This window comes from Sturnus vulgaris, chromosome 9 (assembly GCF_052056855.1).
Source record: "Sturnus vulgaris isolate bStuVul1 chromosome 9, bStuVul1.hap1, whole genome shotgun sequence".
NCBI lineage: Eukaryota > Metazoa > Chordata > Aves > Passeriformes > Sturnidae > Sturnus > Sturnus vulgaris.
Window position 1 is genome coordinate 12088893 of NC_142251.1, and position 15604 is coordinate 12104496.

The window sequence follows — 15604 nt, forward strand, 5'->3', positions numbered from 1 at the left end:
GCACAGAATGTTAATTTGTGTTTCTGTTGTCATTCAACAAAATGCAGTTGCAAATGTTCTCACCTCTTTTCTCATTACTTGCAAAAGATATCTTTTCTTGTGACATTTTAAAGCTAGTGACAAAATGAGGCCCAACAAAACTAAAGTTTCATTACGATTGGATCATTCATTGGTTTTCTTTCACAGTATTCAATGCAACACTTTATCCTCACCTGCAACATTCTAGCTCCATTCATTTATTTTAATTTTTAGATCCTTTTACTGTTCTTTTTGGCTCAGTTATTTCAGCTTGGCTGTTTTTCAAGGAGGCAGCTTGCCTCTGTCTCCACATCCCATTTTAAATCCCATTCTTTCATAAACCCTTCTTAAAACATTCCCTGCCCAGAAAACTTCTAAATTTCCTATTATCTTTGTCTGTACTGTACTTTATTATTTAGGGGGTTAGGCTTCTAAAGCAGAATCTATATTTATATTATGTTTGGCTACTTTGATGTTAAATTTTGCATTTTAATGACATTTAAATAGGCTCTTTTGGAAGAGTACATACACTAAAGAAATGATACTCTTGGTTCATAATGTTTACATAACTTATAGTTACAAAATAAAACAAAATTAAGAGAAACATGAAAATTATACTGATATCATAATAACGTCAAACTATATAGTTCATTGATGATACATTACACTGTCCATAAAAGCACTGCAGTTTTGAATGCATGTGATTTTCACATGAGATTGAACAAGAAGACTATGATGGGACCTCTTTGTCAACAGCAAATATTCCTTCTGCCAGATGTGGCAGTTAGCTTTTCTCATTATTTTGCTAAACTAACACATTGCCATTCTGGCAAGAGTGCAATACTGTTAACAAACAAAGAAGGAGAAATGAAGCTAAAACAGTGCTAAAAACCCCATCAGTCAAGGACAACTATGTAAACATGAAATGGCTGACACCACTCACTTCAACTGCAAATTGGTATCTTGATACGTTTTTGCAAAATTAAAAATATATATATTTATATTACTAATAAATATATACACAGGTTATGAGATGCCTTGTACAAATATAAAGAAAATATAAAGGAGAAAGCAATTGCAACCAATTTGAAGTTATGGAATCAAGTATTATATACAGAAGCAAAAAAGGGAGATTACTATGAAGTCATAATACCACCTAGCTCCCTGGTCTGAAAAACAAAATGTGAAATTACTCTCAGGAAGGAAAGATCAATAACTAAATTCAGGAGTGAGGAACTGCTCACATTCAGAACTTGAGCTCATTTTGACTGTGGCAGTGATTTAATACTCCAGTGATTTACCACATGCTGTTTACGAATTGTGTGAAGCATCAACAACCTTTACTCAGAGAATCTCAAGTGGAAAAAGAATGTGTGTCTGGATACAAATGTGTCATGCAGTGATGTTATTGCATAGGAAATCTGTCATGAGAATGTGGGGGATAAGAAGGCTTGTTTCCAAGCAACCTTACACAGCTGAGCTGCTAAAAAGGGCTGAATTTTAGGGGAACATCTTGGCTGTCACTGAACAAGAGGAATTGGGGGTCACACAGAAGACAAAGCCACAGCTGGTAATGGGTGTCTTGGTGCAGCTGAAATGGACTTACACAGATACTTTTGCATTTTCTCATTCTTGGAATGAGCCAGGAAAATCTCCAGTGTAAACTAAGCCAAAAAAGCATCTGAGTTCTTCAGATGTGCATTACTTCTTCCAGAATGATGTCTCTTACTGGTAGGTAGCAGCAAGGAGATCGAGTGGTGTGGGTCCAGCCACTGATGTAGTCCTTCGCTCAGGTAGGAGTGCCAAGCACTTCCAGAAACACCTGATACCGCTTGTTGAAACAGTGCAAACACCACTGCAAATTAAGATCTGGCTTCTCTGGAAGAGTATGCAGGGGAAATTGAATTAAAAACAACTCAGAGAAAGCTTGAGCTTTGAATTGTACATTTTATAAATGATAATTCCAAAAAATTCATGCAAATAAATTAAAAGTAAGCTGATTATTTTCTACTGGCTATGCATGAGTACTTCAAGAACTAGAACGCTTGTAATCACCAAGTCCCGACAGCACTGAAAGGCAGGAGGGAAATACCCTCTTTTTTTAAAAAAGGAAAAGATTCCCAGTCTTTTCTCCAAATCACTAATAACTATTTTTCTGGTTTTGTCTCAGATCTGTGAGATCCTGTATAGTAAAAGCAATAATACAAGTTTTTAGAATTACTTAGAAATACGTTCTTCTAAAAAATAGAAATAAATAAAAAAATGAAGCAGATAGTACCTCTCAACGAGAATGCCTTGCAGAAGAACCAGCCAAGGTTTTGTGTCTTAACAATCTCTATTGCCTTTTCTGGAATAATGATTACACTACTCATGACTTGATTGGATAACATAAAAGCAAAGTAACATGATTAGTTTCAGATATTTTAACCCATAATAAGACTTCAGGAATATCTTTTGAGCCAGGTATTTTTGAGTGCCACAGGTTTAAAGAGTATTCTCAATTTGCAGAATTTGCTGTCATGACTATTGTCTGGTTTGTTCTTTGATGCTGGAATGCTCTCAAGTGTGATAAAGGCTTTTCATGCTCACTGTGTTCATTTATACTTGTAATTCAATTTCTCAACTTTGTCAGAAAGACTGTCACTTGTTTCTAGAGATCAGAAAGTTTTTATTTTTAACAATTGGATTTTTAATTAGAAACCTACCATTTGGCTTATTTCAAGTGCATTCAGGCCAAAAGGGAGTACTGAAGAATTGGCATCAGTGAATCCTATCAAAGAGTTCCAGAAGAAAAGAGCATCCAATTATCTTCTCATGAAAACAAGCCTTTCAAGACAACCTTAGTTAGCCTGAGGAATATTTAGAGTTATTAAAGAAAAAGTTAAAACACACTGTCAGGCAACTGTAGAATGGATACACTCCTGTACCAGTGCTTACAGAACTTTAGAATTTGGGAAATGTGAAAATAAGGTCAACTTCAAGTAAAATCCTCAAAACTATATTTAGCCTCTTCTAACATTTGGAGCAGGGGGTCACAGATTTCATACAGTGGTTTGGGTTGGAAGGGACATTAAAGATCATTTAATTCCAACTTCCCTGCCATGGGCAGGAACACCTTCCACTAGACCAGGATCCTCAGACTGGTTCAACCTGGCCTTGAAGGCTTCCAGGGATGAGACATCCACAATTTCTCTGGACAACCTGTTCCAGTGCCTCATCACCCTCACATGAAAACATGGAAATGCATTTTTGTGCCTTTGAGGGAGTTACCAGTTCATAATTGAGAGCTTTCCATGCCATTGCAGTGTCATACTGCATTTACTGATGCAATTAGATAAATGCAATAGTATGTGCAAAGAAGAGATTGCTTTTTTTTTTTTTTTTGCCCCCCCCCCCCAGATGTATCAAAGACCTAGGAAAGGTAGATTTAAAAAAAAAAGAAAAGAAGAAAAAAAAGTTTTCAATGACAAGCAATCAACTCAATTTAAAATATGGAATAACCCAATCTTTGCTGCAAGTTCAGAATGTTTTATAATTAGAAATGTCACAGCTCACTTGAAAAATTCACAAGCAAAACCAAAATCAAGTGGAGGAAAAAAGCCCTGAAATATATTTACTCATTCTAACAAGAGGAAACAGGCTCTTGATGAGAAGTTTTTGCCATGTAGTTACAATTCGTTTTACAGCTTGGTGTAGTCTCCTGTCCAAAGCACAGAAGAATCCAGGCTTTAAGAGAGCAGAAGGAAAGCTTTCAGTGAACTGATGCAAAACAGACTCCATTGCTACCAAGACTACAACAAAATTTCCAGGCTGGCTGATTAGCCTAGCTTGAAACTTAAATATTTAAGAAACATAAGGAACAGTTCCTCAGAGTCTTTTCAATGCAGAGGCAGAACACAAATATTAGTAAAACTGATGGGCAAGAGCAAAGTGAATGCCTCATTTTACTAAAGCTCTGTGGATTAAACCAAACACCATTTTCCTCCATTTACTGTGTTTCCTATCAGTTGTCACTTTGTTTTGACTCCCTTTTCCCTACTCTGAAGATTCAGTCCAAGTAATTTATTTAACCCTTCAGACACAATACTTTGGGGTTAGCATTACAATACTACAGAGAGCGAACTGCACACCTCCATTAGCAGAAGAAATTTTCATTCAGACTTCTAAAGGTACTCTTCAAAATTAGATGAACATTAATTAAATCTTTCAAGGAGTCAGATTAGAATGTCATATATTAATCATGTGCTTTCTTTTTCCTTGAGAACATAAGGAACTTCTGGTGTAACAGCAGTTTTATTCATATATGCTGTGCAGCATTAAACATTACAGGTCTTAGTAAAATGACCAAGAGCATCCAGAAGCCATTTGGGCTTTTAATGCTGATCATTTCTGCAGTATCTATTTCTCCTTTGCTGATAGACAGTGGTATCAATTTGAATTACAGATTCTGGTTATAAAGGGAAACTGGTTATAAAGGGATTAAAACAGGAATATGGGATAGAAAAGAAAATGAGAGAATACTCAGAGAATGGTTGTGAAACTCTGTTCTCTCAACACTTGTTTTTGTTAAAGGTGGAGTCTAATCTAGTCTAAGGATATCTGCAAAAAGGCAAAATGAATAAGCATCCAAAGACATGAAAGAGCTGGAAAGGCAGGCCTAACTACAGAGAAAAGATGTTTAATAGAAATGTACTGTGAAGTCAGTGAACAATCTGTTCAGTTCATGTTACCATGGAAACTATCCTATTAAATGCTTAAAAAAAAAAAACCAGTTCTAGAAACAAAGTACTACAGTTTGCCTTACAAAACGTTTCCTGAATAAGCTCAAACCATGTGTATTTTGGAGCTTCAAAATAATTTTGTAAGTCCAAAGAGGTTTTTTTGTCTTTCAAAATCATCATTGTACACTATAATAAAGGCATGTGTGAGAAAGTCTTCTGCTCTATTTTCCCCCATGCAAACCATGGCAAAACAGGCAAAAAAATAACCCCAGAGTCAACCTGAACTTTTTTCTGTGAAATGCTAGAAGCAGTTGTTTGCTTCTTCTTTCACAGATATTATTCAAACTTAGTTTCTGGTGACACATATATGAGAGGAGACTAAACTGCCAAGGCTAGTTGAAGTCTTTGCATTCCAAATCTTTTCTAATTTTGCACCCAAAGCTGCTGCCTGTAGCTCTGGTGGGCAGTACTGGACACAAGAATTCACTTAAATTATGGTGAACTCAAGTTAGTCACTGGAGATTTAAACAGCAAGGACAACATTATTCTTCAAGAGTTGCTGCATTTGTGCCTCACTGAATAATTTTGCAGTAAATTATGAAGTCCTTCTCTGTGGCTTGTGGAAGTGTCTGTAGTAAAAGCATTACAATTTACAGCACCTCACCATCATTTCTGTAGGCAGTAACAGTAGGATACTGTACCTTCTTTCCTCACACCAGCTTGCCCCTCCATTGGCAAACTAAGACTTTATGCCTTCATGAACAAAATATAACTTCACAGCTAAATTTATGAGTTCTACCTTTACAGTCCAGAGAACTTGAATAATTCTTGGGGAATATCAGGTATCCCACACAATTGATGTGTGGATCCTATTCTACCAAAATTTGATAAAGAAATGTGAAGGTGCATTTTAAACCTGCTCTGCCTCCTAGATTTAGAGGCCTTACTCAGGGCTGTGGATTGGTTCTGTCCACGTAGCCCAGCATCCCTAAAGACAGCTACCAAAACCCTTTCTTGAAAACATTTGTAGTAACAATTCCTATATTTTAAAACACTGCAGAAGGAAATGCCTTTTTATTTCTTTTATATTTCTTAATCACTGTCAAAGTACATCCTATATATTTTTATGTACACATATAAAACTGCAGTGATTGCAAAGATGCTGTTTTACTCTATGGGATACAAAACTGCTCTTAAAATCACTTATTTGTATTGCACTGAAGCAGAAGAGTGGCTTCTCTGGGTACACTGGAAAACAGAAAAAAATCCCCTATGTATTTTCAGAAAGCCATATGTTTCCTATTTGGTTTTTTTTTACTCCTTATGTATCCCAGGATTGTGCAGTCAATGTTAGTCATTTTGGGCTTAAAAACCAGTCATAAAGAGTGAAAAGTGGCCTAGTTTTAGAACTCCTTCACAGCAGTGCATCTCACATCAGTGGACTGTTTCTTCAGATAGTTCAATTCCTTCTTAACACAGAAGTCCTTCATAAATACTGTAGAAGTTGAAAGTTATAAAACTGCCTAATAATAGATAAATAGATGTTTTAGTAAACCTTGGATATGCTTGTCAGATACTAAGCAGAGAAGGTCTTTGAGAGGCAAAATTTGAGTACAACTATCAATTTTTATCTGAATAGCAGCAAATCATAGGATTTGAGGTCACACGCTGGGTTTGGGGGATTTTGGATTTTTTTGCAACACTCTATTCTTGTCCTTCTCTGTGCCAAGATCTTTTTCTTTTTGAAAACTGAGTTGAGACAGGCCTGGAGAAAAGCCTTTCTTATCTAAAGTTTAAAAAACTCAAAAAAACCCCCACAAAATGCACATACATTAAAAAAAAAACCAAACCATTAACAACAAAACCCCAAACCACTGAATTTCACCTCTCAGAAGGAGCTTTCAGGGCAGAGAGGTTCTGCTCATAATGCTGAGGTGTCTGATGTGAGGGATCCATTCATTAGGATTGTTGTCAGCTGTCTAAAATAGGAGCTGAGCAGCACCAAATTTGCAGTTCAAGTACACAGGGAGGTCTCCTGCTTCACTTCTCTGCTGCAGTGGCTTGATGAAAAAAAAAATAATTTGCCCCTGGGAGAATTTGTACCAAACAGCATAAATAGTGAAGATAATTTAAGGATTGATGGTGATTTACAGAAAAAAAGAATACTAAGGGAAAAATAGTGATAACTTGGCACTGGGAGCTTTCTATAAATACAGACCTAACTGAAAACTAACTGAATACTATATGTGATAGAACTATTTTAAAGTCAGTGTTACATAGAAACTATGTATAGATAATATAGTTATTGAATGTCTCTAATGTCTTTAAAACACAAATACATTTAAAAATCAAGCTCCAGTTTTTCTTCAAGTTACATATAAAGCTGACCCCTCTAGTTCAGCCTTTTAAATCAAATTAATATTAAAATTGCAAATTAGGTGTTTGGTTTACCAGAACACTTACAGAGCTGTGATGGTGCAAACTTCTGCTACTCTCCTGGGAGGGGTGTTCTGGTTGCATACCTTGTTGCCCTTAAGAAGTAATTTCTTTGAATTTTTTTCAAAGTGTCTGGAAATCAATATGAAACTTAAATAGATTTTGCTTTCATTTTCATGCTTAGTAATCATATGTATTTTTGTCATTATGAATATTTACAGAAGTTAACAAAAACCAACCCCCCCCAAACTATAGCACACAGATTGTGGCTTTTTCCTCTCTAAACTACTACAGATATTCTTCTTTCTTGATGTTCTTGAAGAACACGAATGCAAAATCTGAAAAAAAAAAACCCAACCAAATTTAAAAGCTAGATAATTTGATCTTGGCTTGTTAAAATGTGTTAAAATGTGAGTGTTAAAAATGGGTTAATCTCTAATAATACATATCATACTTTTTATTATTATTTTTAGAACTGATAATAAGTTTTGTTTTAAAAGACTAATCACAGAATTCCAGAATGGGTAAGGTGGGAAGGGCGACTGCAGTGGGTCCTCCTGCTCAAGGAAGGTCATCCCACAGCCCATGGCAAGGATTGCATCCAATGGCCCTTGAATATCTCCAGTGAGGGAGCCTCCAAAACCTCACTGGGCAATCTGTGCAGTTCTTGGTCACCTGCACAGTGAAGAAGTTCTTCCTCCTGTTCATGTGGAACCTCTGTGCATCATCATCATCATCTGCCTGTTGTGTCTTGTGCCATTGCTCAGCACCACTGAGCAGAGCCTGGTCCATCCTCTGGCACCTCCCTTAGTCCCCACTGACAGATTCTCATTAGGTCCCTCCTCAGTCTTCTCAAGGCTAAACATGCCCAGCTCCCTCAGCCTGTCCTCACAGAGATAATGGCACAGAGTTTTGTCTTTGCCAGAACCCCAGAATTAAATGGGAATCACGGTGATCTCATCTGTCAGAACTTTGTAGGTGCTATTATGAACACTGTTTTTGCAGTTGTATGCATTCTGAACAAACCAAAATCACCTTGAAAAACATTAGCACTGGACCCTTATTTTAATTTCTACTAGTTCTTTTTGACACAAATAACTCCACTCCACTGAGCAGTATGAAGTATATAAGAAAATTTGTCTTTCAGTGGGAAAAAAAGCCTTGAAGTGTGAAGGTATTCCTACTGTGTCTTAGCTTATTTATTATTTCTGGAGCAGAGGAGGTCAGAACACAGCCACCTCTGCTTTCCAGAGGCATACTTTAACACTCAGCTTGCAGAAAGCAGCTCAGGCTCAAAAATTGATTTGAAGTATAAATCAAATTTAATGGTATGGCTCATAAAATCCATTCCAAGGGAGCACTGCCCTTGCATAAAGCCAGCAAAGAAACACATAATTTTTATTTGTTAAAATAATTTGTGTCTGAAACATTCCTTGGAATATTTGCATTCTCAAATTCAAACTTGAAAGCTGATCATAATTTTAAGCAGCAGTCACGTTGTATTTTAAATTCAGTCCCATTCTACTGCCTCTTTTCTCCTTTATTTGTAATTATTTATCATCTTTGGTAAATCTGGAGGAGAAACTTCTTTCATATCTGTTAGAAATCCGAATAAAATGTATCACCATATCACTTTTCACCATTACTTTCTAGAAGCATTCAAACAACAATGAGGCAGTAAGGGAGAACTCTTTTCTTTTCCATGTAAAACAAAAAACAAAACTCCACCTAAAACATGCAAGGACTGGAGCAGAGGTTATTAATGGGTAACAGGAAAGCTTTCTCATTTCATCAGCTAACTGACATTCACAACAGCTGCCACTAAGTCCTAATTCAGAAAATGTCCCTTCATTAGATAAAAAAATTAAACCTATTTTATTGATATGCCTTAAGAGTACTGATTCATTAGCAGCAAAATTGAAACTTCTGAAGAATTCTGTATCATACAATTATTATTTGCTGAGACTTACTGTCATAGTTTGTTATTAGAGAAATTAGGTGGGTTGGAACTAGATGATCTTTCAACCCAAATCATTCTGTGATGCTGTGGACTTACCTCACAACCTAGCAATGACAGAAACTGAAAACTCATTAACCAATGAAGTATCTACTACCAGTCAGATATTTACTAATTATAACACAAGTGACAAGTAAAATGGCAGTCAAAAGCCTGCGTTTTCCAACTCTAAAGACAAATGTCAGAAAAATGATTCTTTACAGGTAGCAAACTTCTCTATTTAGCAATTATTTTAACATACTCTTGATATTGTTTAAGTAGTTACACAGATAGCTATGCTCCACTAATGGGTATGTTTCCAGATAATATTTGGAGATGTAACTTCAACTGTAAAGGCATTTGAAATTACAAAGTACCCATCTTTCTTCGGAGCTCATTATAAGATGTAATCTTCCTCACTTTGCTTTCAAGTACATGGAAACAGCTACACTGAGACTACAGAGACTGCTGCGAAATCACTGTATTGCTGATGGCAATGTGGTGTCAAATACCATTTGCTGTCTAACTGCAGGGAATTTGCCTTATGTGATCACTTGCTAAATCCCACAGTTATTTTCCAAAGCACTCTGTAATGAGGCAGAGCAGTGTTTCCAGCCTGATACAGGTCAAGCCATTCACAGCTTAGAGACCTACTTGCTAGAAGGACTCAATCAGAAATGGGTATTGTCAACTGCAAACACGAGGGGACTGCATTAAACAGGGTGCCAGACTGTCACCCTTTGCAAGGGATCTCAAACCAAGCAGCACATCCAGCTCCTCACCCAGATCAGCACAAAATCTTGGAGGCAGTTTCAGTCTACAATCATAGGGGAGAACAAAAGCAAAACTTGAAAGAAGTAATGATAATTTCAATTCTTTAATTTGATCGTAAGATTGGAATTTTGATTCTGATTTTTAAAGGAATTTTACTCTGAACTTAGTGCCTAAAATGATTTTGATCTATAAACATTCAAAGCCATTATAAGAAGTAGAATCTAAAATGAAGCCTTTTGTATGCAATATATCCTTTACAGGGTCAATTATTTTATTGTATTATTACACACAAAAAAAAAAGGATGTGGGGATTATATTGTCACTTGAAATGTAGGAAAGAGAATAATCTCTCATTTGAAAATGACAGCTTTCCTTTTTTTTAAGATGGCAGTTCTGCTGCAGTGTAATAGGCTGAGAATTACTATGAATCAAAAAATGAAAATAATTTGTGTTACCAATGTAATGGTACTTCAGCCTAATGAAGAGTACTTCAGTTTCAGTGATAATGGGAACATGAAGAGAAACCTGCAAGGGTAGTGCATGAACCCTGCAAATTACAGTGGGCAGCAGTTTACCCATTCCAGTCATCGTGCAGTTCATGTCACTTCATCTACTTCTGCAGCTCTACACATTTAAAGGTGGCTATTTCTGAGAGCTGTCACCAGCTATGGCTTGATAGTCATATGCTACTGAGATGACTCACATAGCATGTTTCATGCTGATGTTATGCACTGATGATGTAATATTGTCACATGAGGATGTGTTACTGTCAATGCTATTATTGATATTTTATAGACCAGACTAAAGCATTTTTTGGTGTGAGGATACTGACACCTCATAATCTAGACTATGTCCAGCATATATATAATTCTCACTTATCAGAACAATAAAGAATTCCCATTCTGACAGTCTTGCTGGCCAGTATTTGTAATTTCTCATTAATTGTAATAAACAGTAAGTGACAAAATAATTTAAAGTGGCAAAATCTCAGGAGAAAAAACATGCCATGTGGGTGTTGGTCTAGTGCTTTCACTATTAACAGCTGATCATACCACAGTTACTTTGGGAGAATTCAAGATGCACATTGGTTGCTTATATATCATGTGGGAATTGTGCATTTGGACACTGAAGAGCTGATCTTCACAAAGTCAGTATTATAGCAGAGTATGGCCTGGGTTGGAATGGACCTTAAAGATCACTTTGCTGCAAACCCCCATTAGGCAGGGATATGTTCCACTAGACCAGGTTGCTCAAAGCCCCATCCAACCTGGCCTTGAACACTTCCAGGGATGGATCATCTGTAACTTCTCTGGGAAACATGTTCCAGTGCCTCTCCATCCTCACAGTGAAGAATTTCTTACCAAGATCTAATCTAAACCTACTGTCTTTCAGTTTAAAGCCATTCCCCCTTGTCACTCTATGTCCTTGGAAACAGTCTTTCTCCAGGTCTCTTGCAGGCCCCTTTCATGTCCTGGGAGGCTGCTGTAAGGTCTCTGCAGAGACCTCTCCAGGCTGAACAACCCCAACTCTCTCAGTTCCTAGGAGAGGTGTTCCAGCCCTCTGAGCATCTCTGTGGGCTCCTCTGGGCTCACTCCAGCAGGTCCCTGTCCTTGTGCTGGCCCCAGAGCTGTGCAGTGCTCTGGGTGAGGTCTCTCAAGGGCAAGGCAGAATCTGCTCCCTCAGCACTGCCCACGCTGCCTCTGCTGCAGCCCTGGACATGGATGGTTTCTGCAAATGCACATTGATGGATCACGTGGAGCTTTTCACCCACCAACAACCCCAAATTCTTCTCCCAGAACTGCACTGGATCCATTCTCCACCCAGCCTGTACTGTCCTTGGGATTGGCCTGATGCAGGAGCAGTACCTTGTACCTGGCTCTGAACTTCATTAGGATCACGTTGCCTCATCTTTCAAGCATGTCCAGGTCCCTCTGGATGGCATCCCTTCCCTCGAGCACAGCTTGGTGTCACTGGCAAACTCACTGAGGGTGCACTTGGTCCCGCTGCACATGTCACCAATAAAGATGTTAAACAACACCAGTCCCCATTCCCAACCCTGAGGAACTCCATTCATTATGTGGGATAGTGAATCATCTCAAGATATCTTAGGTTCTGTGCTTGTGTTCTAGCAACTGAAACAGCACTAACAGTATTTCTATGACACTGTAAACTACATCTCAACATAGATTAAAATTGAGAGCTTAGAGATATATATTAAGATATACAGATAAGCAGATATAAGAAGAAATGCAAACTGTGCAGAATATCCATTTCAATTTGTCAATTGCTTAATTAACAGGAGGAAGATCAGTCAAGTTTTTCTGGTTATGAGAGCACAGGAGGTGAGTTTCTTTTTTCAGTGTCAATTGCCATTTAATTTTTGAAACCTTTGATTTCCTTTTATTTAAATATTTACTTTAAAAGTAAAGTGAATTCAGGTTATTTATATTGTGAACTTTATGTCTCAAGGGATTTTTATCACGTGAATTCTTTTTGAATGCAAATTAAAGTTTGTAAAAAATATTTCTATACTCTTTTGGCCGATGGATCCAAAATTATTAGAAAATACTACTCTTAATCAGCATGGAATCTCATAGGTGTTTTCAGAAATTGGCAGTTATGAAAGTCTCCTTGGAAAGTACGAAGTGCTAAGAGTCTAAGAGGAATGAAAGGATAAAGCAAAATTTTTCATGGCTAATGATTTTTAGTAATAAGAGATCTACAAGCCACAAAACAAACCCCAAAATTGTATGAAGTGTCTTGTATGTGATTAACACAATCACGTATCTATCTTGTAAGTAACTAACTCAAAGACATAATAAAATTTCAGCAGGCTCACATGGTGCAAGATCACCTCTGTACTGGTATAACTGTGCAATGACTGGGACTCAGAGCAGAAGGAATTGCTTTTTCAAAAGCGACACTTTCAGTTAAAGGCAAAGCTGTAATATATACCGTAGTGTTGGTGAGTGCATTGCCTGGATTTCAGCTAAGATGGTTATTATTTGTCTGAATTTGAGGCTCAGAGGAATTTAGAACTACATTTCAGAGAGTATAAAATCTAAATGGGATAAGATTCTACAGCAATTAAAATGTAGTAATATACTCAGTAAAACGGCAGTGGTTGAGGAGGCATTACATCACATTATTACATCAAGATGAATCTGCTTCTCTCTTTTTTCCTCTTTCTTTTTTTTAAAGAACTGATGTGTATTGCAAGATCTATTTTCAGGTAAAATGTCTTTATCATATCTGCAATGACAACTACAAAACAGAGATTGTGGATAATTGTGGATAATAGCTCCTTTTGGAATGGACAAAGTATATATATTTTTTATAGCAGAAAGTAAATCTAGTAAAATCAGATCCCCTTGCATGAGTGTTACACAAGCTGGTGTGGTAAGTAGCTGACATTAAAATTAGTACTCTTGCCACTAAAGAGTTTTTATTTTCATTTTAGACTTTTCAGAAGATCTCAGGAAATCAAACATCATTTTTGTTATCGGTAAGTAGGATTCCTCATTTAACTGCTACATTTGAATATTCCCATGTTATTTAGCTTTGATCATGTGAATTATTTATTTAGCAAAATAGATCGGCTGAGAATATTTATTCTACAATGTTGGTTTAGTCTTTTGAAAGGGAGTCAGGATTTAATAACATGTCATTAACTTGGGTCTAACCATACTATCAACAGTTGTGTAAAGCTCAGAGCAGGCAGCTCATTTGATTGTGAACATGTTCAAAATAACTTTAGTTCTTTTGCAGTTACAGTTGAGTTGTGTGACTTCCCACAACAAAGCTGTCTCACCATTAATTAAAATTTTACTAAATTGGATTATAGGTCATAGGTTTAACATTTGGCTGAAAAATATCAGGTCTCTTCCCTTCCTTATTTGTGAAGCAACTTCTGTTAAATACAGGTTTCAATTCTGCATGTGTTCAGCATCGTGTTAAAAGCCAACAGGCTGCTCATCAGGCATGATCCTAAGACTGAAGCTTTGCAGGTTCAGAGTTTACTTCATATTGCTTTTGGAAATCCACAGAGTAAAAGCACCATGTTAATGCCCTTTATCACATGAGTGTGAGTAATATAATTAGCATAAACTTAGAGCATCTTTTAAAACAAATTATAACCAGAAGATTGATCTTAAAGCTTGGTAGTAATTACTTGGAAAGAATAATTGCTTTTGTATTGAGCAGTTTTTAGAACTGCTTTATAATCCAGAGCAGGAACACACGTTTCCAAGGACCTAAGGATAGATACCAGAACATGGGGGATTTTACATAAAACTAAATCAATTTGTGCATTGTTTTTCCTGGGGAAAAAAAAGGACTTCCAAAATTAATAATAAGTGAATGGAAGTTTCATTCAGAATTCAGGAAGCATAAAAAAACATTCCAATACATGCAGGTTGAGGGAGATGATCCTTCCTCCCTTCCAGCACTGCTGTGGATGCAGCTGGAGCACTGTGTCCAGTCTGGGCTCCCAGTACAAGATAATCATTTACTGGAGTGAGTGTGGTGCAGGACCACAAAGATGTTTGAGGAATAGGAGCATCTTTCATTTGAGGACAGGCTGAGAGAACTGAGACCATTCAGACTGGAGAAGGGAAGGCTCCAGAGGATTTTACTTTAAGTATAAATAATTGCATGATGGGAGGGAATGAAGATGAGGGAGCCTCAATCTTCTCAGTAGTGCCCAGTGACATGATGAGAGAGAATGGGGATAACTTAATATGCATTAAATTTCACCTGAAAACGAAAATGACTTTTTTTACTATGAGAACAGTCAAACACTGGAACAAGTTGCTCAGAAGCTCTAGAGTCTCCATCTTTAGAGATGTTCAAACCCCAACCAAAGTTCAGCTCAACCTGCTGTAGCTGATCCTGGTGCAACACAGTTGTTTGACTAAATAATTCCAAGAAATTCCTTGCAACATAAAAGATTCTATTATAAGTGTTCTCATATTGCAATTTTATCTCACGCTCTCTTATGCCAAATACAACTTGACTCAATTTATTGCAACTCTATTGCTATGTATTTGAAAAAGTAAAATGAGGTTTCTGAAGAGCTCACTGGAGACTTTTCTTAAGGGAACACCTAATTTTCAGTCTTTAAGCAAACTGTAATCTATGCTTACTGAAGTACACCTTCCTGCTGTTCACTACGGTGAAAAAATTTAGTTCTCTCCGTCTCGCCTATCTTATTGCAAAAAAAATTGGCGTTTGTACAAACAGATTTGTAAGAAAAGAAAAGAACACATTCAAGGAATTTTGCCTTTGAAGTTGCCCATGGCAAAGTGTATTTTTCATTTGCCTCTGGGAATCTTTTTATCTTACAAGGAGTGACTTTAAATTTTCATTTATAATTCTTATATGCATCTAGTAGCCATCTTGCAGCTTAAAAATGAAATCACACCTTTTCCCTAGTTATTCCTGCTCAGATTTTCTAGTAAATGCTTTCTGGGAACAGATATAAATTGTGCCTTAATCAAAACTCAGTTTTCTTTGTTAAAAAGGTTATAATGAAAAGTTTTACTAAGTCCAAACATGGGTTAATTTTCAGAAAATTATCTAGAATTATTTATACCTTTTCCCAAAATACTTCCATCTCCACCCCCCATCCCTGAACCCCTGAAAAAGTTTCTTGAAGTCT

At 36.8% G+C, this 15604-nt stretch overlaps 1 protein-coding gene across 7 annotated transcripts in view; it reads left to right on the top strand.

The window, feature by feature from the left end:
- The window catches only part of AK5 (adenylate kinase 5), an 89467-nt gene that overhangs the window by 47209 nt on the left and 26654 nt on the right, over positions 1 to 15604 (top strand). For all 7 annotated transcript variants that reach the window (XR_015805371.1, XM_014872159.2, XM_014872160.2 and 4 more), the window contains exons 9-10: positions 12245 to 12287; positions 13406 to 13450. Coding sequence is in view for 6 of the 7 variants with exons in the window: in XM_014872159.2 (XP_014727645.2) it covers positions 12245 to 12287; positions 13406 to 13450 (88 nt within the window). In the remaining variant the exon portion in view is untranslated. The remainder of the gene's footprint in view (positions 1 to 12244; positions 12288 to 13405; positions 13451 to 15604) is intronic.